General features: G+C 41.0%; 1 protein-coding gene across 1 annotated transcript; it reads right to left on the bottom strand.

Moving 5' to 3' along the window:
- CMTM7 (CKLF like MARVEL transmembrane domain containing 7) lies at positions 1-26617 on the bottom strand. The gene is made up of 5 exons (XM_026064213.1): positions 26598-26617; positions 6084-6257; positions 3331-3429; positions 2674-2755; positions 1-2319 (listed from the first exon to the last, which is right to left on the bottom strand). The coding sequence occupies exons 1-5, from the start codon at positions 26598-26600 to the stop codon at positions 2306-2308; spliced, it is 372 nt and encodes a 123-aa protein (XP_025919998.1). The 5' UTR covers positions 26601-26617; the 3' UTR covers positions 1-2305.

Genomic DNA, 26617 nt, shown 5'->3' with positions numbered 1-26617 from the left:
TTATTCTCAAAGCAGTTACATCATCCAAATAGCAAACATAGTTTATTTTTAAGAGACACCTGGAATTCCATATTTGACAAAGTCACAGACAGATGGAGCTTTCAGAACGAGACTGACACTAAAGAAAACTCAAAACACTTTTGCTGGCATAACTACATGAGTGAGGTGCCACAGTCCGCATCAGACAGGGCTGTCATTCAGATACCCCTTGGTAAAGCTGGTGATACCAGCAAAATTGTGCTTTTCCTGGTAGACATGTTTCACAAGGAGGATTTGGGGGAATTGAGAAACCTATGCCAGCAGAAATGTCACTTTGCCAGCCTGAAAAAATCCTGCATTAAGAGCATCTGGTGGGTCTTTGGACCCAGCACTGTCATAATAGCAAGAGCTGCAGACATACCTTAGCCCTGCATCTTTGGCACAAAACCAAAAGGGGACCTTGTAACCTACTTCTCTTGATCCACTATGTACAAGTGCACTTGCATCAAAACATATTCTTTGGGTGATCACAGAGTGTCATCCAGGAATTATTTGGTTGCTGGACTGCATGAAATTCCCCTAAGGGTTTTTTTTCCCACACAGAGGCAAATGGCAGAGTGGGAACAGCCTTTTCTTCACCCAAAGCTCAGCCTCCAGCTCAAATCCCTAGCAGATGCTTCTCCCCACAGAAACCCCAGCTGGGAGGGCTCAGTAGCATGCAAGCTGTGTGTGGCAGACACTTGTTTTGCACATGGTTGGCACGATCRGGGAAAGCTTGTGAAGGTGCCTAATATCTATCTGAGCGCTTCTCTCAGGAGGTGAAGGAGATACCAAGAGAAATATAGCATTTCTGTTTCCTCTGGGGGAATAGAAGAGTGAAAAGAAGAGGTTGTATCCCTACGTATCTACCATGCCAATCCAGTTTTCTACAACAGGATCATTAAATTGTTGACCAGTATTTATGCAGTTTCAGACAAATAGAAAAATGCACAGCAGGCCAGAAAATGCTGCTTACCTCCACAGTGGACCTGGTAGCCTGTATAAATCTTATTTTTTGCAGAAACCTGCTGAACTGTCACGGCCAGACAGAACAGACTAACTTAGTACTAAAACTTCTACTTCACAGCTAGATACAAAACGGAACTGCACTAAGGAGGAGAGGCCTGTGCTTCCCTTTTGCCCTTCAAAGAGTTTCCAGCTCACCAGAAATGGATTGCAAAAGGACAGAGAGAGGCAGCTGCTAAGAAGCTAGCAGAATCGTCTCAGCCTCAAAGTGGCATAGAAACAGCAGAGCAATAGCGCAACAATATCAGGTTGGGTTAAACTGAACTGTTTTGCCTGGTCAGGCTCTGAAATCCTCAATAGAGTCTCTGAAAACATGGATCCCAGCAGAGACGGAGGAAGGGACAAACTTCATGCAAGACAGAGAAAGCAGTACACTGTTCTACACACAAGGGACTCCATAAGCACTGTCAGACTCCAAAAATAATAATTTCCAGGAATTTTACAGAAATTTCCTACAGAACAGGTCTTACAGACATCCATTTTACCAGTGAGTATTTGTGAAAAGGAAAGAAAAAGAGCCCACAAACCATTACACAAATATTCTTGGATACATATTTTCCTGTATTTGGCAGAGACAAGTTTTAAGAATAATCTTTGATAATAAATGATAAAAATTCATGAAGAAAAACCTGCTTTCATCATGTATAAATCCTACCGTACTGTTGGGGCTAGGAGGGATCATTTGCAGTGATTTATCCAAGTTGCAGTTCATAATTTTTGATGCTGGCTGAGCTGATAATAAAAATAATCCATGGTTGTGATAGGAAGAGGTAACAAAGACTTGGCTTAGCTTATCCAGGCACAAATTGGTTTGTCACAGTTCCTTTGTTAAAGGAATCATCCTTGGAAGTTAAGAACCAGGTAGGAATTTGCAGGACTTCCCTTCTGTAAACAGATGGAGGAAATCAGAAGTAATTTTTCCATCCCTCTGGAAGGAGAACTGAACAGCTCTCCAAACGAGTTTTAAATGCACTTATTGCAAATAGCTGGATATGACCCCACCCCAGCTTGTGAGACAGAAGTAGTCCTTCTCTATAGAGCTCAGAAAAAGCAGGTTCTCCATTATAAACTTTTGGGGGGCAAGGAGGGGACAAAAAACCTTTGGTTCCCAACATTGTTTTGTATAGGCATTCAAGTAGATCTTCAAAGCTACCACTTGTCCAGGTTAGTACAAAGTACCCACGCTCTCTCCTCAGTGGTGGATTCTCCTCTTTGGTATCCTATTTAGTAAGGCACAGACGTTTTGCTGAGATGAAAGGAGTCATACAGCTGCATCTTTGAAAAGGAAGCCAGTGTCACTTGGGTTGCCACAAACAAATTCATCTACTAGATTAAAGAACACACAGGAAACCTTCTCTTGGTGGGGGCTGGGGGAGGGAGAAGAAAGGGCAACAATACATTCACTGCTTACTAGAAGCAAGTTATTTTGCTCCATTTGTTAGTTGTTAACAGCTGTCAGTAGTTGTGATACATCTGCATTGACTGACAGTACAGAATTATTGCTTTGTGAGTAACTTTGAGTAACAAGGAACAGATGTTAACAAATCCTTCCACAGATAGACACTGCCAGAGGAAAATATAAATATTCGTTTTGGGAAGCACCTGGCAGGTACTAAGCATAATACTTACCTGTTGACTGAGTGATGCATGAAACTTTGTAGGATGACCATATGCTTAAAACACAAAGGATCGTAGCTAGGAATCCAAAAGTCTGTGTAAAAAAAAGAAAAACACAAAAAAACAAAAAAACCCAGATATTTACAGAATGTTAGATGATGCATATTCCATTAACACCTCCAAAAAGTCCTCCAGCCAACAGAGGCAGAGCACATCTTCCAGTAAATCAGCCCAAGACCACAGAAGGTTTTAGCTCAGGAGAAATGATCTTGAACAGGGCTCTATTCAGGAGCAAGTAGGTATCAAATGCAGAGAACTGGGGTGAGGTGTTTTCAGTAACTTCTAGCCACTACAAAAGCGATTTGTCAAAAGTGACTTGTCTTAATTCTTCCTTCAAATACATTAGTCTCTATGTGTTAAAGCTAGAGCCTTTGGTTTCAGCTCATTGATGAGGCAAATACCCACTTCCGTGGTCTGGAGTTACACAACAGCCCCTTTTGTTGGCATTATGTTACAGAACATGCACTGAAATGAGTTAGAAGGTAGTTCACCCACTAAGACACAGGCAAGGCAAGTCTAAGAAAATAAAATGACAACAATAGATTTATGATGCTCTATTTAATACATATTTCAATTTAAAAAAATGTCAAGACTAAAACACAGTCTTACCGCTCCAGCCACGAGTCCAGTCAAATTGTAACTCTTGGATGCTGCTACAATCGATGCAATGAGAAGCAGAATTGTACCGATTAAATAATGAAGAAACTCCTATAAAGACAAGAGTAGCCTGCTTTAGAAGAAAAGCTTATCAGGAAAGCATTTCAATATGCATTAGAATCAAAACAACTTGGCAGAGGTCACTCAGAAACCCAAAGGAAAAAAACATCAGTCAGAAGAAAAAAGTACAACTGTAAAACAAGCAAAGAGAAAAAACAATTTCTGAGTGAGTTCTGTGCTATACATGACTCTGTTTGAAAGGGAGGGCCAATCTTCAGGTCCACTGATTTCACTAGAATTACATCTCCTTACTGGGTATGGACCCAATCCTTTCAATCCAACATGGCACATTATTGACGGCGAAACTTTTATATTTACATAAGAGAAAAACAAAATGCCTCTACATCTGATAATCTTAGAAAGCAAGCAGTGAATCTACTGTTGGATTTACTAACACCTTACTTCAACCAAGACAGGAGAGAACCACAAAAGACACAACTCCACAAACACTCATAACCAATATCAAAGTTTCAGAAAATCTGCCTTAAGTCAGTAAGCGTGCCTGCAGGCCAGTTATGCAGCAAAACATGATGCCACAGGTTATTCAGATGAGAATGCTGAGGCACAATATTCAACCTCTTCTCTAGTCTGAGGAGTATTGGTCCAGGAGTCAATTTGGTCTCATTATAAGCAGGAGTTATCTGTGGATTTAGATTTTGAATCCCCACAAAGCTTATAGCGAACAATACTGGTGTTTCATTCTGCAAAATGAGCACAGGTTGTTCCCTTTGTGTGATGGGGGGCAGAGGAAGGATGTCTGCTTACTGCATTTGCCTTGCACTAGGAGTATGAGCCAAACAAATGCCAGGTGTAAGAGAGAGGAGAGATTCCTTCTTAAATCAATGGAAAGAGAATATAGTCTCAAAAGAAAATTGCTGAAGGAAATTCCAGAAGGGAAATGGTCTATTGTACCATATGGCAGCTTCCTTCTGCTAGCTCAGGTGTTAAAACAGCTGAAGAGGATCCTTCTCATAAAGTATGTTCTCAAATTGCAACTTGCTTTCCTCTTTTGTAACCTTGTTAGAATAAACTTTTAGTATTTCCATAAGGAGGCTTTCTGGCTAGTCCACGATGTAACAGGCAAATTAGGTATGTCATTGTCTCCCTAGAGACACCAAATAAAGCAGTGTACACAGGCCACTACTTTTGAGGAACCCAAGGAATAGGCCAAGGTGCAGAAGAATTGATAAAGCCTAAAATATGTGGAGGAGCAACCCCTGGCAGAATCAGGACAGTGCCACTCTGAAGAAATACTTCCCAGCTTGAGAAGGATGTCAGCTCTGAGCAACCTTCTGAACCACTGCAATTTTACTGGCTGCAAATCACACCTCCGATTGCAAGGTAGAGATCCTGCCAGGGAGCTCAGCCAAACACTAGTCATAGTTTTACAGTCTCTTATGGGACTTCCTAGTCTGTTCTAAAGACACTTAAATATTCAACCGAAAAGGAGGTGGGTCGTAAAAGAGTAATACACAGTCACGCCCCATAAAACTATCTCAAGTTGAGTAGCCACAAACTTTAGCACCTTAAACATACTAGTGACTCTAGAACATTTGATGAACAAACACCACAACAAAAACCAAAAGCATTTCAGCAGCATATGCAGAGGTCAAAATGGCATGTTAGTCCTGTTACAGCAATGCACACTTCAAATGTAGTTTCCGTTAAAAGCTATCCAACCACTTCTTGAATTTAAGAATTCTGTCTACATCTCTCTGGTTGTCTTTCCCCAATCCTTTAATCTCTTATCAGTGGGACTAACATGTCACTATGCATAAGAGACATATGTTCTAAGAGGCTGTTAAAATCTGTGATCCCACGTAAAGATGAAGGACTCTTCTGTTAGCTGACCTGACCCAAAGTTACTGACAAGGTTCAGGTTTCATCTTCTGTGCATCATGTTAGTTCTCTGCAAGGATATGAGAGGTGGATGTGCTGGGGAAATGGAGGAATGAGGCAGGAACATCCTGCAGGATACCCTAGGAATGGACAGGCTATAGCAATAAGGCCTATTTCTTGCTATTGTTTAAGTTACCAATGACCATACCCAAAAAGGGTCACATTTGACTTAGCACATGTAGGCTTTATTTTGGGACAGGATGTAGTTCATGAATTCTAATCTAATGATTAGGAACTCTAACAACCACTTAGCTGCTCTAATTCACCCCATTACTCTGGGATTGGACCTGTCCAGTCACCTACACCTGAGAAAGCACCACTAGGCTGATCCAAAAGATGAACCCCCTCCATGAAGTGAAGAAGCACTCAAGCATAGCTTTCAAGAGGAGTATGTGTTTAAGCACTTTTCTGAGTTAGGGCCCATCTGCTGAAGGCTTGACTATCAGTAACCTCTTTTCAATTGTCTCAGAGTAACACTATTGCCTTCCCTGGAGTAAATCTGGATTTGTATCTATGTAAGGGAAAGCAGGATCACATTCAAATCATCCAAAATACTTAAAATTACAGCACCTGCTGAACTGAATACTAACAACAAAAGCAACCAAAGGATTTGTATGCAAGGCAAAATAAAAAAAAAAAATTGAAAGAGAGCAGATCAGTGTGTGACAGCATAAAAAAATGGACTAAGTAATCTAGAGATCAACCCACAAGAGATGCAAGGAATCCAGCCCATCTAACTGACTTACCGCAAGTGGCCAGCTAATGCAAGTGAGCAGCCTGTAGATTCTGAAAATGTGGACAATGTAGAAGAACAAAATCATAACCAAGTCGCACATGGTGACAATCTGAAAGTAGCTGTACGCACTGTATTCAGTCCACTGAGAATTATTTACACTGATGAATCCAACTAGCAGTGAGATCTGAAAGATAAAATGCACATTAAAAATGTTTAGAATGGTGCTCAGAGGGCTGTAGAGATTTTAAACACAACAAAATAGCATTTAGAAACTGAAGACAAACAGGTTTAAAGCAAATTGGATGGTCCCAACAAAATGGAGGACAAAGTAAAAAGTATGATAATTTTAGAAAACTGCCCTTCAATGCACTAAAATAACCATTAAGAGGGGAGTGAGGAAAAAGCCAACTGCTAGAAGGAAAGCAGCAGTCTCAGATAACCTGAAATCCAACCTGAAGAAGTCTCTATGTATAATAAATGAGGTCTCAAACAGAGAAGAGCCATTAAAAATCTGGAGTTGCATCAGTGATCTAAATCCTACAGACTTTCAACAGGATATGGATTGCTCAATGCAGTCAAAAACCACTGAAAGCTGTAAAAAGGAAGGGGCCTGCAAACACATGTGCCTTTACTTCCATTTAGTGAGATTTCTCACCTGCAAAATTGGAGGACCTGACTGCAACTGAGCTAACGATGTCACCCTTCCTTTTCTACCACCTACAGAAGGGCAGACTGTAAGGTAGTATCATAGGAAAGAATATAAACATTTGATGAACTGATTAATTCATCCCATCCCCTGCCACAACAGTTGTAAAGCTTTCATATGTTAACAGTGTCACATGAAGTCGTGATGCATTATTGCACAACTTCTGTCAGTAGTAGGCTCACACAGGACAAAAGCTCTTTCTCCCCTCCCCCCCTTTTAATCTAAAGCTACTTATTTATTTTACTGATCTTCATGCTTTTACGAACCTGGCTAACCTGTGTGATAAAAATAAATCTGGCCAGGATACACCTAAACATTTTCTTATTACAGACTTTGGCAATGTGTGCTTTTCGCCACTACCATTTTTAGTTCATCCAAAGTCTGCCAGGAGCAGTAATGATTCACAGTTTAAGTGTTCATCCAAGATATTCAAAAAATTTCTGAGGAAGCCTGCACTTTAAGACTGCACTTTCCTTTCTTGCACAAACATCTAACAAACTGCATTCATTATCATAATAATTTAAGCAAGATTAAAAGAAAGAAAAACCCAAACAACATAGCCTAGGTTCTCACCTGTCACAGTTTTGAGTGAGTTTCACCAGCTAAGTTCCAAGTGGACAGGCAAAACATAAACACCCTCTGGTGCAACCAAAACCTCTATACACACAAGGATCGTCACAATACGTTGCCATCTTGGCCAAACTCCATCCGAGCAGCTGCATCAATGTTGTGACAATGAACCACCTCAAAAAGGTGGCTCCGAAGGAAAAAGTCAGTGCTCTGGGATCCTCTTCCACTCAAAGTGGCTAAATTATTGTTAGATCTGGCTGAGCTCCACTATTTTTACTGTGGTAGTCAAAGTAGTTGGTATTAGCATTGTAAGTGATGCTCAGTCCAAGCCAGTGACAGGCCTCTGTGTAAATGTAAGCTTACTCCTCCTCCCACCTTTGAAACAGGTGTATGGTAGAGAAGACAGGACTTTGAGATGCAGGGCCAGATCACGCTCAGTACTTCTCAAGAATCGAGGCTACACGTGCCTTTGAAAACACAATAAATTGCTCTGTTCCTGTCTCCCCAAAAGAAAAGAGCTATGTTCCTGCCCTCTGGTTTAAGAGTGAAACACCTTTAGCAGCATCCTGCATGTTTGCTGCTTCTGTCTGTACTGTGCCTGTTCTCTGGCTCTCAATCCAGGGGTCATAGCCTAGCCCCTGGGTAAACTTAGATGTAGGAAATCTCACATCTTGTGCATGGCAGAGCTTGCTGAGATGCTAGATTTCTTAAAAGACAAGAAAGCAATACTCTCTGCAATTCAGAATTTAAATACTTCCGGCCCAGTTCTTCAAATGTGAGATCATTTTAATGAAGTTTTATCTAATCTATGTCTACATACACCAGGTCTACATTAAGAGTTTCACAGAAGGACATGGCCTTGTCTTCTTCTCCTTCCCACCCTGATCCCACTGCCTGTCAGGTACTGACTCCTGCACTCACCTGAGCTGAGCCACCTTGGAGTATTATGCCAGCAGAAAATCAAACTACTGAAAAAGCAAATAGCTTTCTCCTGACTCAGGCACTCACCCAGGGCAGGTGAGCAAGGCAATGCGAGGGAGAAGGGAGGGTTTCAGTACAGGGGAGAGGAGAGGACTGAGCTGGCAGGATAAYAGCAGCCAGTAACCAGACTGGCTCAGGCTGCCGCAGACTGTCCATCTCGATTTCTTGAATCCTAACATTAGTCAAGCAAAGAAACATCTGAGCAAGCTGTTCAATAACCTGTGCAGTAAGAGGGAGAACAGCAGGGCATTTACCCAGTAATCTAGGAGAACACCTGAAGTCCTAAGTGCCAATATTTTCACAAGAAACACTAATGAAATTTAATTCTACAGTAAGACTCAACAAGGACTCACAGCAAACTTTGGATAAAGGTGGGATGAGGACAACACTTCTCTAACCATCAAAGGCTAAAAGGGGTCTCCCTTATTCAGGTGCCTTCACAGTAACCTGTTCGCAGTTTCAGCTGCACTGTATAAATTGAGAAGGAAGAGCTAATTTACAGAATTGTTAAATCTGCCTATTGGCTCATTTCACACTTGAATTGTTAACTCTGACAATTTTTTTAATGTGTACAAAGGATAAGAAAGCCTGGGGCCTTGAAGTACAACCACCATCCAAATAATAAGAAGCACTAGTAAAACACAACAAAATAAAAAAACCCACCTTACTTAGTTTAATCATTATTTTACCAGATCTAGTCCTTTACCTTCATGGAAGCATAATAGTATTTTTTTTTTTCTGTTTGGCAGGAGGCATACAAGTTTTAGAACAAACAGAAAGAAAAACGTGAGCAAGCCAAGGATAAGATCAGAAAATTCATCTGAGGTGCTATAATCCTTAGAACTAAGAAGATACAACGTACAAGTCAGTGAAGAATCTGCTACCACTCCTAAAAGCAGAGTAGAAACTTGAATTTGAACAAGCATGCTTTCCATGGTAGGTGCGCTTCCCAATTAAAACAATTAGAAAAACAGTTAGCAAAGATTCTCTTTTCTTTGATTTCCAATGTGCCTAAGCATTCCACATAGGTAGGAAGAAATCACTGCATGGCAACTGATATCTCTTTCAAAAACTTCATTTTTTAGCACAAATTTCACATGAGAAGAGATTTACATGCAATTTCTAAAGAGGGTTCTCTGATCAGAGGCACATAATGTCATTTCACAAGACAGACACAAAGGGGACCAGACCAACAACTTTACATAAAGCTATACCCTGTTTGCCACAATATATTGTCTGCATGGCTAGCAGGTACAGTCAGAGTTTAAAACTCACTGTTTGAAAAAGAACACTAGCAAAAGCAGCATATGGAAACCCTTCCAAAGTAATGCCACACAGTATTATTTTTTCTTTAAATGTGCCAAATATCAAAGTTGCTTCATCAGATATCAGTTTATCATGATATAGCAGGTGATGAGTATATCTTATTTTTTCCACGGCTTGTTTCCAGAAAACTTGATGAAATCATTAATATTTAACAGTCTGGGATACAATTCAGCATATACTTCAGAAGTCAGTTTGTGGTACAGAGATATGGATGTATATATAGAGAGAAATGAATGGTAAAAAAGTAATAAAATGATCAAATGTTACGATTGTTCTTTATGCATCTGTGCTCAGGGAAGCAGGTTAATAGATCTTAGAAATAAAAACTAGAGTCACAAAAATTCAGGGCACTGACATTTCCATTTCAGTATAATATTTCGCAAATTATGAAAGCAGCAGACTTGTGACCCATACTCAACAAGGCAGTCAGACCAGAAGTACAGGTCAAATAATGGTAGTTCTCATTAGAAGATTTCAGTATGCTCCATCAAATGCAACCAGGCTTCAGAGCTGCATTACACAAGTTGTAGGGGAGACATTGTAAGATAATACTGTTTAAATGCCTTCTGATTTCTGAACCAACACAAAGAAAATATGCATCAACCAACTCCAAGGAGGGATTTTTTGGTTTAAATAAAGCTCCATATTTTCTCTGTTTTACAGAAGTTGATTCAGTTAAACTAATCCACTTGTTAACTTTCCATTGGACCAGACATTAAGTGCGTCATGAAGAGTGGTTAGAAACACTGGGATATTTCAGGAACTATCTCCCAGTGAAGCCAACACAAGCTGAAGGCAGGCAGCAATTGCCAGGAGACACTCAGCACCTTAACAAACAGATCAGACACTATGGAAGAAAGATGACAGAAGTCCCCATTCTCTTCTTTATTTTGTGCTGGAGACAAGGCAAACATCTCTGCAACATGCCTGTGGCAAATGAGGGCTCTTCAATAGCACTGATATAAGCTCCTAAGCCTAAACTCCATTCTGGTTTGAGCAGAGCTCTACCAAAAATGAAATGTAATTTTCTCTTTCCTGATACAGTCTTCCTTTGAAAGCCAATCCACGGCCCCTAAAAAAGGGTGAACAAGCACAGATCTCTGAAGTTCCTCATAGGTTAACGGGAAGCAGGATACAGGCTGAGAAATCTCACACCTCACAACAAAGGGAAGGCCAGGGATTATGCTGCTGTTGCTGTCTTTAAGCGACCTCTCCTGAGGGCAAGGCTGAAGATCCTGCTGCTGTGGTTTCTCCCCTGTGTTGTGACTCCACTCCCTAGACATGACAGGCACAGACCAGGCCAAACAGCCACATCTAGGCTGGCAGGTGGGAGAGGGGCGGCAGCACCACCCTGAGTGTCCCAGCCATGTGGGGAATGTGAGGTGTGATCCAGTTATGTGTCTCATGCTCACAACAAGAGATGACACCGATCTGTTAAGAACGGCATGCTCTCATTTTGTACTTCTCAGGCTGGAAAGGAGAGGGAAGGACTAGACAAGAGCAATAAATTCTCCTTCCCTGCACTTCAGAATGCTACTTGGAGTGTTCCCTGGAAACACTTTGTAGAAGATCCACTTGTTTTCCTCTCAATTTCTTCTTGTCCATGTCAAGAAACGAGCATCTAAAGTCTGTTGTTCCACTGCATAAAAACAAAAACAAACAAACAAAACCCCAGGAAGATCTCTACCAACATTTCAAGTCAGTTATTCTTCCACTGTGGGAAAACTCAATATCATCTAAAAGAAAGGAAAGGAATCATGCCTTTTAATATTACAAGGAGATTATATACAGGAGAAAAACCCACCTCCCAGTTATTCCCAGGGCCAACGCACACCGGAAAAAAAGCCCTTGGTGTTAGGCCCAGATGCCATTGAATGCCTGGACTCAGATGGTTTGAATTCCACCTACCTCCCTGCACTTGCTCTTGGCTGGCTGTAGTCCAGCAGAAGCAATAACAGAAAAAGCTAGGCTCCAAACACCAGAGCTTCCCAGGACTGGACTGGGCATGATGCTGGGACCCAGAGCAGCCCAGCAACACAGCCCTCAGCATCTCTGCTGGCTAGATTCCCACCTGCAGGAATCTGCAGTTCCCATGGGCACTCAGGACTGCTGCCAGCCCTGCTGCCAGTCACATGGGCCAAAGGAAAACTGCCCCAGAGTCATCCACATCTCAAGAGCAATGGGCTGGCATCCCCCACACTATGACAAATAAACAGTAAATGTGCTGGAGTGTACCAGCAAAGATGGAAGAACCTGGGTCAATGCAGCAAGTTTAAAGCAGGCTTACTGGAGAATCACCTGCTCTAAGGTGGCCAGGCTGAAGCGCATCCTCAACAGTCAAGTGATTACAGATATTACTTTCCTACATAATGCCCCGAGGATAATGAAGGAACCATAGCATAAGAAAGGACTTGTCACATTGCCCTCCCTGTCCCCATATGCTGGCTGGCACCTTATCTGACCACAGAACAATTTTATAACCCAAGAATAAATCTGTTTGAGTACTTCATACTATCTCTTTCTACTGTCCTGCTGTAATAGATGTAATAAAGCTCTGGCTTTATTACTGATACTTAATTCTTTTGTAATATTTGGAACGAACTAAATTTTCTTCAGACACAGCTACCTACCCGCAGAAGTATAAATCCAGAATGATCCCCAATATTAACAATATCCTGCTCTAAAGGAAAGCCTAATGTTCTGAGCATTAGAGATGCACTTTCATGGACGATGACAGACCAAGGCAAGAGCTGAGTATCAGTGGCTCTTGTGTTCTGACCCCAGTTTTATAACCATTTTATTGTCTGAACTTGAGTAAATCATGTAATTTCTCTGCTTCAGCTCCCCCATCCACCAAATGAGGGCTAATAAATACTTCTTATGCATTGTGTCAAAGATTTTCACCCTTAAAACACTTCAGATATGTAAAATAGGACAAAAATTTTGAGCATTGCTAATAAACCTCTAGGTCAAGATGACTGTTTTCCTTTACAGTGTGAATGAGAACAGATGCCCATCAAAAAAATCCCCTAGACCACAGATGTAATAAACAAGCAAAGGTGAAAATATTTATGGAAAAATCTTAAAACATCCAAGGAGGGAGCCACAGAACAAGTACAACAGTAGGAAAAGAAGGTTGTTTTTTGGCGTGTTGCTTTTGGGTTGATTTGTTGCCACTGCACCATACAAGATAAATAGAAGTGAGTATCCTAGCTCACTGTAAAATGGTAAGTGATATCTATTGCCACTAATTAGTTATTTACTTACAGTAGACTTTGATACCATGTGTTGGAGAAAAAACAAAAGACATCCCCAGTAAACTCCTGTTTTCTAACTGGAAGCATAACATTTAATGCTAAGGCCACTGTTCATCCTATTGACCATTCCTGACTGTTCTTTAATGCACATTATCACTGGCCTGCATCCAGCTGTTCTTTCACAATTCCATTAATGACTATGGAGTAATGGTTATCCTTTCCCTCTGTGTCTGTAAAACATCCAGTACAGTGGTGGCCTGCTCCCTGCCTGGGACTCCCAGCTGCTTCCATAGTATTAATAATAATAATCTTCATCTCAGAAGGGAACTGAATGTGGTTTTTGCAATCACAAGATCATATCCTGAACCGATAGGCTGAAACTGCTATTTCATTCCCATCACTGTGTAACTTTTAGCTATGGATAATATTTCTTTTTCTATACAGAAAGCAAGATGTGAAGTGCCAGCTAAACTGGAGGAAGGAAACTATGTAAATAAGAAGCAAAACTGCCTTGAGGTGTGCAGTTCTAGAGAAACACTGTACCTCTTATCTCAAAGAGGTAGCAAACTACTCTGACATATACATTGTCTTGTATAGTCCACCCAGCACTGCATTATCTTTTCATTTGATTATTTTGCTATGGAACTTCAACCACATTCTTGCTTTTCTTAGAATATTTTATCTTCTTTCCTGACTGTACTCCCTTCTTCTTCTGCTTTATTTTCCCAGAAGAGATTGTATTGTGTCTTAGTTTCTGCCTCCAGCGTTTTTTTTCCTTTTTTATGCTACTCATTATTCCCTTTTTTCTTTCCCTACTTTATACTCCATACTTCCTCTGTTTTATAGCTCTCATTCTCCCTGATCCAAATTTCCCTCTCTACATGCAATTGTGCCATAATTCCCTCTTTTAATATATACTATTTATCTTCCCCACTCCCTTGCATCAGGATCTGCACTGCAATTAGGTAAAAAATTATTTCCAATAGTGAGGTACAGTTTGATCCATTTACCCAACACTGTCAATTCCAAAAGCAATTACCACCCTTCCTACTCTGCCGCTTTGTGTGGTACCAGCAGAAAGTACTATATGGTGAATGGAATCAGGGGACTGACGTGGCTACAAAATGAGTGTGTGTGTGCACGCATGTGTGCATGTGTGCGTGTGTGTGTGTGTGTGTGCACACGCCTGCCTGTCTGTGAATTATTTGTCAAGCTGTATCAGTTCTCTAATCCAGTTCATGGTGCAGCAACACCAACTCTTGGGCTAGTGAAGGAAGAAAGGTGACAGAAAGAGAGGAACAAGCAGCCAGGAGAAGAAGAAACGAGGATGTTCTTTTTTGGTGACAGTGCCAGGCAAAGTGCATATGAAACTATAAGTCTTAGAAGCCCACTAGCCAAAAGCATCATTTAAAAAGCAGGTGCACAAGCAAACATCACATTATTTCAGAGCACCATCCAGGAGAAAAAGTTGAAGGGGCAGGATTCAGCTGTACAAATACTGCAGGCAGGAGCACTAATTCACCAATCTTCAACTTGCAGTTGGCAGTATCTGGAAAATCTGAAAGTGCTTTTCCTTTCCCATCCATCTCTGACAATTTAACCCTCTAGAAACCATAAATAGCCTTTTTTTTTCCCCCAGATGCTGTAAACGGCATGGAGAGGAGGGCTTCTGCTGCAACTGCTAGAGCACTAGTGAACCTTTGCACTGCTTTAATCCTCCTTCCATTTTCTCATTATTGAAAAAAGGAGGAATTGGGGAACCAGTTATCTTTTGGTATATTTTTTCCTGAACAACCTTGCTTGAGTTTTCTACCAGAAAACAGCTTCACCAATTAACTTTTGAAAGAAAGGAGATTACCTGACAATATGAGTCAAAGTGAATCTGAAAAGATGATGATCCTGAGTACTACCTGTGAAACTGATAAAAAGCGGCTGATTTCCACTCTCTTAAAACTTCCCCAAGTTCCAGTGCAAGCAACAGCACAAAAGCTGTCTGTCTACAGACTTGGGGCAAGGGACAGCACTGAGTTGCATCCAAATTTTATCATAGCTTTTTTAAAAAACAATGTAAGAGCTAGATACTTTTTTTTTTTTTTTAATGAAAGAAGTCAGCTTCCAGCTTGTGACAGCCAAGATAGTGAGTGGAATTTTCCAACCCTAAGCGTGCCAATTAGGATAACCATGCACTGTTTAGGTGTCTCACACAGAGGAGCAATGTCACTGACTTCAGCCGTACATTTCCAAATGTTACACCTCAACACAGGGAAGCAACACATGCATATTATTAATTATGATTTTCTGGATGGAAACAAACAGTTTGCTTGAACAGCTTCCCAAACCAGGAAGATGGGCAAAGCTCAGGCCAAGGTTACAAATGTAGTTCATGCAAGACTGGTTCGGTTCATTTAAACAACAAAGCTGTCTGCTGCTGTAATCAATATTTTCTTCTTCTAGAGTGGTGTTGGAAATGCGAGCTGTAACAGCTGAGCCTCCACTAAAAAGAGAAAAAGAAGATAAAGAATCCAGTCAATTTAAAACTTCACTAATGACAGATGAAATCAGCTGCCTGCAAGTGCATAGTTCTATGAAGCTGTCAGTCTTTGGTTGCACAATAATCTCTCAGCCCCCATGTCTGGGCAGATTTCCTTTTCGTCTGGCTGCTTTGCTAAAATATAGAGGCTGCCTGGCCTCAGATAAGTGATTTCTCTTGTGCACCACCATCCACAGGCTATTTACTGAAGATAAAAATGGTGGGAGGGTGAGAAGGCAGTGAACCGATCTTATTCGGATTCTCTAAGATTCAGATAGGAGGACTATCCTAATTACAGCCAGGTGGTATTCTTTATCTATTAATAAGAAGGTTTTTTTAATCTGTTCAGACACAGGCCTCAGTGGTAAAAAGCATGTGAGGTAGTCACAGAGCCAGTATAAATGACATTCTTAAAGAGCCCTTGCTATGGGATGCTAGCCATGATCACTAAAAAGGCAATACTTTGTAATGACCAGCTACGCTTAAGTTGTGCCTACCAATGGTCACAGTGTGTGCAGCACTTCAGTTCCACCACTGTCAGCTTAACTCCCTTCTCCCTGCTGCCCCTGCCTCAGTCCCCAGAGCTGCTTGCACCACCACTGCATCACACTGAAAGACACCATGCAATACCCTAAGTTATTTACTGAGAGAACTTTATAATTCCATTGCAAAGAACATGCTGTATCCTGATCAGGCAGTGAATTAATTTAAAAAAAAACAAAAAACAATGCAAGCTTGTTACCAACACCAATCTCCTCATTTTATTTCTTTTCTCTCCAATAGAATATTAACAGATTTAGGTTCTGTTTTGTTTTATAAACCAAACTAAATTAAAAACATTTCAACTGTAAAATCACTAAATTTTTCCAATCTGTATAAAAAGACACACCCACAAAACTCAAAATATTGCAGCAATATGTAAGAAATAATTGAGTAACATGGAGCCATATACAAGTCACAAACAGTTCCCAAAATACACAGAACTCATTGCAAAACAGTATTAATGGCACAGCTAACTTTTAGCATGCCTGCAAAGGATACAAATAGAATTTTAAATGCAGCAAATGCTCTAGTAGGGTTTTAATTTTTGGGAAGAGCTTTCCTTTAAACCTCAAAGAGGCCTTTTCAGATACCCGCAATGCATAATGATACTATTCTGAACAAAGCCAGAAGACCCCTATACTTTGTGAATACGTAGCTTGTCCATATATTAATAAGTTACTTATCTGTGCAGGCACTGGCCCCTGTGTAACAGCTAGCCTGCCATCCTCTGGCCTCTCCCATCTTCCCAATCAAATCATGATCCCCAAGTTTATAGATGAACTTGCAGTTCCAGGTAAGAGCAGGAACATATCCTCTATGATTGGTTTTCTCTGCAGAAGCACAGACACAATCACTAGCCCAGCCTATGATTTCTGCCCTTCTCCCAGGCCAGGTACTGGCTGTGGTGCTAGCTGGAAACCTGCACCCCACACCGCCAAGCCAACTGCCCATTTAGAGAAGACTACCTGATTGCTACAAAGAGCATGCAGGTGTGTTGCTCCTTTCATATTTCATTCCACTGTGGGAGACTGCCCTTTTCATGGTAAGGAGGATCCCTATATGAAAACTATCCCTCAGAAAACTATAGGAAGTAAAAAAATTGTAAAAGACTTGAATTTCCAGAGTCATCTAATGCTAAGACAAGGATCTGGTGATAGCAACAAAAAAAATGGAGGGACGAATATAACCAAGTCTCTGCAGACTCAGAAACTCCACAGCAAATGGTGATTGTTACTTCTCTCCTCTGCAAGGCAAACATTTCCAACATCTAGATCCTCATGGAGAGCCGTGTTAACTGTTCTCTTTGTCCAGTAAACCTGAGACAGACAAATACAGACAGAATGACAAGAAGAGACAGCTCACAAGTGTGGGAGGTTTGTGTGAACAGAGAAAGACTGCCTCAGCACCAAAGGTGTTTCTGAGACGAGAAGGTAAAGGACTGAGAGAAGAGAGCTGCAGGCCAACAAAAAGGGGTGTTGATAGCTAAAAGGTTTGAGCTGTCTTAAGAACTGGCAGAAGAGTGTCTCTTCATCCAGAAGGGAAAACAGCAATGACCTAAAGGAATATACATGCCATGGAGATACAAAGACACACAAGGGATATAAATATTGCTGGAGAATCTCATCCTTTGCAGCTGTTGATGCAGAGCAGCAACAAAGTTCACCAACCCTGGGTCTGGAGAAGGAGTCTGCCTAGGGGGCAGGAGATAGCCCACCTCGCCTGCCATACATCATCCTAGTCTGCTGGGAAGAAGAGCTCCTTGCAGGAGCAAAGCACCTCTCAAACCCTACTCTGAAGCATTCTCAGCATACATTGCTTGGGATATTTGTACTGCTTGCCCTTTAAAAACCCAATAAAGTCCCATATTTTAAGTTATATACAATATAGAAAGAGCTTGATCCTCACCTGTTAGCCATAGTGCTCTTCTACATAAAATTTAAAGCTGTCCAAAATAAGATCTACCAACCATGTGTGGCAATACCACCTACAGAGAAGGAGCCCAGGTTGGCTGGCCAACCAAATCCTCAGACTGGCTGTGTGCTTGAAGCCCAAGGTATACAAAGTTTATAATTAACAAACATCCATAAGCCCTGCACAACAGCTCTGCAGAGTTTGTCCCTTCATCCGGATATCCAATACGCATCTAATAGCACACAGCTACTTAAAACTCAAATAGGAACGTATAATACGAAAACCGTATCTCATGGCAACAAGCGTGCTAGCAGCCTATCAAACTAGATGCACAAAAAAGGCATCTCATCTTCCTGAAAGTTGTTACTGAGATAAAGAATACCTTGCAAACAGCTCACGAAGGTCTCAGTGCTTGTGCCTCCTAACCCTCGGCAAGCAATCTGTTCATCACTTGCCCTTACAGATGCTGCTCACAACACAACCTATTCTCACTGTCTGAGGCATTTATCGCTTGACTGATTCAAATCTTCAGTTAACACCTGCCATCTGCTCTTCCCTGCCCCAGAGAACACCACACTGTCATCTGGCAGTTGCATAGACAGCAGTTGAAAAGTTCCTATCTGTCATCTCCAGCAAAGGTTTTGTTAGCCATGGCAACAGAGCCTTAAGCAAGGTTTTCTCAGATAAGAGGAGGACTGTTTACATCATGGAGGTCTAAGTTGTTAGCTGTGCTGGCACATCATGCTTTTCATCAGGGAAAACAGGTGAGAGCTCCCAAAAATGCTAACATCATGGCAATTTCCAGATCAACCAGCATTGTCACTAGCGAACCCGGGCTGATGGATTACACTGTGCCTTAGTGCACAAGAGAACCACCTTTTCTATGTGCAAACACTGATGATTGGCAAGGAGCCAGAGCAGAAATTAAGGACAATAAATGAGGGGGAAAATGAAAATAGATGAGATTCCCCTGTGGGACTGGCTGAACTGACAGCTTTCAGTGACTGCCTGGAGACTGGCAGGCCTTATAAACATGCTGCAACAGCACTCACAAGTCTACAAGGGAGCTTCACTCAAGTAGTCTACAGGCTCTATTAGCCAGCAGGTGACAAACAGCAACTGGGAATTCTGGATTTYCCACATAGATGAGAGAGCTTTCAAAGTGGCCTTCCCAGTTCTGGGGTAAGCTTGATTACAGACTTGCAGGAAAATCTGCTAAATTTTTCTGTAGTTTTGCAACTGCTGCCGGTCATCTCAGGTTAACAGCATACTTCTCCTCCAGCAGTCAATGCATGTTTCTGGAGCTCAGAAATGACACAATGCAGAATGAAAATGTTCCAAGAAAAGTCCCTCTTGAAGAAGCTTCTCAATCTTGTCATTGTTGCATTTCCATTTTCCTTAAGTCAAGCTGTGAGCAGGAGAGAGGAAGCCATAAATGTAGCAGCCACTGCTAGTGTTGCAAGAACAGCAGCCAAATTTGCTTTGGCTTTGAAAGCTGCAGTCACCTGGCTTTGACAAGTCAGACATATCTGTACTCACCATTACATTCATCAAATTACCACCATCACAGTGCAGGGAATTGTTTCAGCTTTAACAATCCCTTAAGCATCTGAAGTTACTCAAAAAAGAGGAAGATTACAGGAGAGTGCAAAGGAAAACACGGCAGTTTTAGAGTTTGATCTCTGTGTACAGAAAGTGGCAACTTCTGGCTGCTGTGCACTTCCCATCTCACCACAAAACAGGAGGACAATGACACGGTGCACATGGTGTGAAAAACAGCACGAAGGAGACACCCAACCACAATGCTGAGCGAATACCTCACAGGAACTCCCCGGGGAAGAGGCAGAGGAAACACTTACTCATAGTGAGTAAACACTGTCTGGCTTTTGGGGACAATACTGCTTCACACAGGCAATGCAAAGCAGTTACATAACCAAGTCTCATTCTCAGGGATGCTGCCCTCACTGAGATATGTCTGTAGCTTTTCTGGGTCATGCTGAGACATGAGAGCTTGTTCCAAGATCTGCAGCCAGGGAATACTGCAAAGGATCTGCTTCACAAGACCTGATTTACTATTTACAGCATCCAAGCTGCTAAAAGACCACACTTTCAAAGGACTGATCCCCTGGTTTCCATTTCTCTATGGCAGGGGAGGATTTTCAAAGGACCACTATCTTCAAGGACAGCGAAGAGAGGGAATGGACAGCATTTGCACTTCTCAAAGGAAAGTCACAGGGCAGTAAGAACCCATGCTTTTTGCCACATTCAATTATTCACAGACACCATGTACATGTAATTAAAATTTTTAAATGGCATTTGCAAATCTAACTTCCCATAAAACAAATGGGCCAGGAAACCACTGATAATACATCACTCTGCTCTTTCAAGCATACTAAACATATGTCTCAGGTGATGTGGTAAATTTCTAGGCTTCATTTCCTTTTTTTGGTTTTGGAAAACAGATTTGCTAGCTCTTGTTCAGTCACCTCTGTACATAAAGCACTACATGCAATAAGGTTGCTAATGAGTGTATTGCAACAAACCCTAAAGGATGGGTCAACTGAGCAATGCAAGGTAGCTCCAACTTCATGCTCGTAGGAAGCCTATTCTGGGCTACAGATAAAACATTCACTGACACATTCGGAACAGAGATTTACAGTGTTTTACAAAGAGTGCTACTGTCCTTTTACAAAATGTATTGGAGTCAATTCTTAGCCCTCTAGAGTAGTTTAAATATCAGAATAATTACTAGTCTCTTCTTTGCTGAAAGAGACAGAAATTAAACCGAAAGAATAAAATCTTCCCCTGCCCAAGAAAGAAAAGTGACTAAATTCTTAGCTTGTGGTTTGAAGCATACGGAGCCAATTCAGGCTTATGTGGCCCCTTGCCCTTATACCACAGCCACTTGCTCTTGCTGACAACAGCCTGCATGGCTGCACTGTACCCTAAAAAAATCTCAGGGAAAGAAGAAAAAAGAAAAGAGAGGTGAGGTAAAGCTACATCAGTTCCCTGTTTGGTTTTCTGTGTAACCTTACAACCAGCTGCATCACCACAATTGAGAGGAAGCACAGAGGTGGGATGGAAAAGGAAAATACCTTAAATTGGTGTTGCCTCTGAAGTTTTAAATCGTCAAACTGTGGCCTTGCCAACCCACCATCAAGCACTCCTTGCTTAAGACAGGGAGCACACACTGCTCGCTCCCAGCTCATATGCAAATCCCCAGGCAGAAACTGTAAAGTGGCCACCCAGAGCAGAGGTGTGGAAAAAATACAGCTGGCCAAGCCAGTGGGTTTCAATGATCTGAGTGTGGAAATAACAACAGGATTTCCCAGACCTATTGGTTTTAATTACCAGGCTTGATCATTCCTCACTGAAGAGCTCCTGCTTAATCTGGAGCCATCTTAGACTTCAGTGAAACATTTTTCTCTCTCTGACCAGCATGCCAAGGAAGTTCCCTTCACTGCAGCAGCTTCTAGCAGAACAAGAAAAGCAATCAGCAGCTACAACATATAGCTTTCACCTTGGCCTCAAAGAATAACTTTGCTGCTAAAAAGCAAAGTCCCGTTTCTTATTGCTTAGACAACAGTTTGTCACACAGTTGAAGACTGAAGATACTTGCCAGTTTGGGGGTCGGTTTTCCTAAATTATCATCTTTGCAAATGTGAAATTTCTACTTCCTTCATGCCTCAAAATAAGACTTTTTGTATAATATGTCACGACTTTGCTGATGGCCACATCAGGCATAATTTTTCATGTTTTCTGTTATCAGTGAGATGAAAAGTCAAGCACAACACAGAACTGTTTGTATCTAAGCTTTGTAGGTTATAATCTAGCAATTTTCAGCCAAGCTTGTTACTTCTGGCCATTATTTTCCCTTGGAAGAACTACAGACAGAGTGATAGTAAGGGAAAATACTATCTATATAGGCGCAAGAGATAAGCTTAGAGTTTCAACATCTCTGTATACCATCAGAATTTCTCTCTTCTGACAGAACAGCATTATTTGCTACATGACAAAACCACAGAGTCACCGACACACTGCTGCAAAGAATTAGATGATTTACTTGAATCCCCTCCATGGATGGAAAGGCACTTCAGGCTCAAAGTCAAGAGAAAAGATTGAGTAACTCTCAAATTGTTCCAAACAGCAATGCTCATTTTTGTGAATCGCCTTTTCCTGTATCAATGGTTTTGATCAGGATTTTTTTCTTCTAGTAACAGGTTGTGTCTTCTTTTCATATTTTAATATCTTCTGAATGTAGGTCTCCAGTAAACTTGGTTGATCTCATCCAACAGATCCAGAAGTTGATCTTGGCTCCAGCAACTTAACTATCAGCATTTTCTAGCTTTCAGTGCTTGACATCTTTATATTCTCTTGAATAGCATTATTTGAATGTATGTTAGTATAGGAATAACCCAAAGAAGTTTCAGCACACTTCTAAGTTACTCACATTAGAACTAAAGACTGCCTTATTTGCCATCAAGTATGGCAAAATTATAAGACATCAAGTATGTAATTGCTTTTGTCAAGACACAACTTGAAAATGAAATATATACTCAGCAGGAAAGCTTTATCTTTTGCTATCCCCTTAGCACTTTTATCAAGTTAAAAATGATGTTGTTAAGTCAACTTCTATTGGTTTTATTCTTTTTTACCCTGCTATCGTTCGTAAAATTTTTTTGCAATCTTGAGAAAGTAATTGTGATTTTCTTCTCTTATACCTAGTAAGCATTCCTCTCTTTCCTGGTTCAGACTGAGCTGAAAGTATCAGTACTGTTTTTAACACTCTATAAGCTGAAGCCGTGCTTACTGTGCCAGAACTATTGTCTGTTGAGCAACAATAGCAGTATTGTGGGAACAACAGCCTTCGGTCTGCACTGTGGCCAAAGTTAGCTTGGCCCAACCTGAAGGGGGGGAAAGAAAAGCAAAAAAGGCCATGTGCCACCTTTGTGCCCCTCAGAGTCCAGAAGCAAGGAACAAAGTCATCCTCGGTTTGAGAAGTCTGAAAGCCCTGCACAAGCACATCCTGTGCCACAAATGCTCTCCCTGTGCACACAAGCTCTGAACACTTTTTTTCTCTCTTCAGTCTGTCCTGGTCACACTCTGGTACATCTCTGCATCAGAGACTTTGGTAAGGTGATACAAAGATGGCTGTTCCCACTGGACAAGAACAACTGAAAAAACCTCTCCTTAAGATGATGTTGGACCTATACTAACAAAGAGACAGGACCGAAAGCAGGACCTACTCCAACACAATGTCTGTGGCGTCCTCCAGACATCGGTTGCAAGAACACAAAAGGCACACAAGGGCTCCATATTAAATTCAGCTGAACCAGACTTGTTTAAATCTATAAACAACACCATCTCAGTCATCTTGGTGACAACATGGACACACGTTCATACTGCTGTTCCTAAGGGCACAAGAGATCTTGAAAGGCTACCAAGAACCCATCTACTGAGAACTTGCCAAGCTAAGTAACACAAGTACCTAGAAAGTCTTACAATAAAACAAGTCAGGAGCAGCATGGACACGGAGCAGACATGCTTCAAACAAATCAGCACAGTTAGTGTGGGCTACTGAAAATTGCCACACATAGCAATTTTGCTGAGCAGGCTCAATTTCAAGTTATCCAGCTTCTTTAGGGTATGTGCATTATACACACATATGCATGCACCCACAGACTGACTTAATGCACTGCTGCTATAGAACCATGGGGCCTCAGTTGGATCCTGTATATAACACCATGAATATGAAAGATCTTTGCAAAACTGCAAATACCAAATTTAAAAAAAAAGGACAAAATCCAGCTATATTCATCATCACCAAGTTATATCAGTGGGTTTAATGTCAAAGACACTTGATAACTTCCTGTTAAAACCATAGTGCCAACTCAGAAACTGGATTTTGAAAATGGAGGCCCTGCTAACATTCGTAAGACTCAGTATTTTACTTGTCCTTTGTTTTTTAAAGACACATGCATGAAAAACGTCTTCCAAACTGTCTTATTGGTAYGCAAAATACACAAATGACAAATGTTTTCCCCTCCATTTTATTTCCAGAATAGTTATAAAACATCCCAAAGTATTAGAAAGCTAGGAACTCAATGCATAAAAAGTACCGCCTTTTCAAAGGTGTAATTCTTCTGCAAGATTAAAGAAATTCTATAGGAGAAAAGTAAAGGAATTTACATAGGCTTAAAGGCAAGAAACACATTTTGTACTTCCTTATTTCAGTCTATGTTAGGCACTACTGCCAACCACAAGCTTTTGAAACGCCCAGAAGAATTTGAAGAGAAAGCACTTGTAACACGTAGACACTAGCATCAACTCAGTTATCATCAGATTGCCAGACAGCCTCTTCATCTTACCAGAAACTGCTGAATTTTAGTCCTTGTGTTAAGACCTTTCTTACAGAAGAACAGCTGTGACATTTTCTATTTTCTTGGTATAATTTCCACAGCATATTGATATCATCTATTTGAATTATTTCATACATGCATATATACAATCAAATTATATAAATTAAACTTTCTAGCTTGCAAGCACTGCAAACAGCCTGTAACATTACTATAAATGATGAAATAATGACTCTTTGTTGCTCTTTCTCAAATAATTCACTTCCTGGTAAAAGGGATCGAAGAAGAACAAGAAGTTAGGAACAGTAGTGTTCCCTTTTCAAAACCATGACCTCTCAGAGGCCCAGAAAGCAATGAAATGGGATATATGTCTATCCCAAAGACCTTACCTTGGTCCTGTGTCAGCATAATGGTTTCCCTTCCTAATTAGACTGCAGGCCTACCAGCCACATTAACACCAATCCAGGAGTGTTTCTAGATTTACGATAAAACATTCTTTATAAGCACAGATCCTGCGGACACTTCCTACAAGAAGAATTACTCGCTAATACAAATGGACCCATGGACTGAGTGGAAATACTCTCTGAAAGAAATAAAGGAGAATTAGGAAAGTATTTACCTCACTGTATTTGATTGGGTGCATTTCATCTAGAACTGCCCTATTCTGGTTATTTCTACACACTGCTGCATAATTTCCTAAGCAAATTCAAAGTTTATTTCAGAAGACAACAGTATCAGTATCATGATGTCACATTAAAAGAGGTTTATCTGCCCAAAGCTCCAGGGGTAGCTGAATGCACTCTTACTGATGTTACTTACGGGCAAACTAGAAAGCAGAAAACCTTAAGAAGGTGAAGTTGAAAGAGTGCTGATAGCAACTTATTTTAAGTTATTTTAACTTATGTTAAAGTCACTGCAGAAAACTACTAGCTTTAATTCTGATGAATTTGACATTGAAAAGCATTGATAAAGTAATGACATGAAAAGTATGTGCACGCACACTTTACAGGTGCACCAAAACTAAAACTTCAGCACAAATAAGCATGCCTGTGCCAGCTTTAAGAGTCACATGTAATAGCCATAGTGAAAACATGGCAGGACGGACCTCAGAAAGGAGCAGACATTTCTAGACCATAAAGGGAATTGTTTTTTCCACAGCAGTGAAAAGGAAATGATAAACGCATTTTTAGCTATTCAGCAAAGCACAGTCTAAAGTCTATGGTTTTAGAACTATAGGTTCATTTGCAATGTAGACACATGCTCAAGAGAATGTCATTATTGTTGTTATTTTGTCCCTTGGAAAGCTACTCTAGATACAAATGATGGTTTGGGAACAGCCCAACTGAAGAGCATGCACCAGACAACGGTTGTTGTTGCTACAGAATGGCATTCATAGTGAGAGACAGTTCGGGGATCGCACGAGCACAGCACAAATGCTCAGCTGGTGCGGGTAGCCATGCCCAGTCACATTCAGTTGCATCTCTGGCTACCGAGGCTCATTTCAAAAGGCAGCTGATGGATGAAGCTACATGGCTATTAATGGACTGGAAGAAATTGGGTGGCTTTTCAATAGGAACTTTAGAATTTGATTTTACTTCACTGTAACCTGGAACAAAATGATTCCTAGCTTTTAATTGCAATTTAGGACTTCTGTGCATGTTAATAATTTACACAGGCTCAAAAAATGACTAGACAAATACATGCAGGAAGGAAAGACACTGAGGGCCAGCAAGCACGAAGGCAACTTCTCCAGCTCAAAAAGTCACTGAGCTACAAGCTCTTGTAGGATGAGAATACATTGTGAGGAGGTATCGCTACATGTTGTCTTCCATACTCTTTCCTAGGCATCTGTCATTATTCACTGCCATTACTGGAATTAAGCTGATAAATCACTCCATGGATTAAGAATAGCTATGCACCACAGAAACTAGAAAAAGCTACCCATCTGTTAATCCTTTCTGCATCTGGATTGAGCGACGTTTCCTGTGCTGAGCCAAATAAAGGCAGCAGTTCCAATCCTGGTGGTGCTCCACTGTTGATTTTTTTTTTTTTTGAATTTCTGCTTTGCAGCCATACTTCTCCCAGATCCCGCCCTGGGGTGCTGCCTGGAGGTCCCTGTCGGAAAAGACATGTGGCCAGCCGGACTAGCCGGCCAGGCTTGGCAATCCTATGGTCTGTGCTGCAGCAGGCCACATTTTCTCCTGAAAACTCATTCAGGCTAAAGAATGAGGTAATTCCACTACCACTACTATGTGGAATACCTAATGCCTTCGTATCACGGTGTTTTAATTATTATTAATGGTAAAAGGTCGTTAATACCAAAATTACCTTTAGTTATCATTACCATAATAACACCATTCAGCG

This window comes from Apteryx rowi, unplaced genomic scaffold (assembly GCF_003343035.1).
Source record: "Apteryx rowi isolate R43461 unplaced genomic scaffold, aptRow1 scaffold_210, whole genome shotgun sequence".
Lineage (NCBI taxonomy): Eukaryota > Metazoa > Chordata > Aves > Apterygiformes > Apterygidae > Apteryx > Apteryx rowi.
This window is presented reverse-complemented; position numbering and strand designations above follow the sequence as displayed.

Bases quoted from the DNA above. Each gene is read 5' to 3' on its own strand.
- CMTM7 (XM_026064213.1), bottom strand. The intron at 3,430-6,083 runs GTAAGTCAGTTA...TTGTCTTTATAG, and splicing joins GCATTAGCTGGCCACTTGCG to GAGTTTCTTCATTATTTAAT. The intron at 2,756-3,330 runs GTAAGACTGTGT...TTTTTTACACAG, and splicing joins CTGGACTCGTGGCTGGAGCG to ACTTTTGGATTCCTAGCTAC.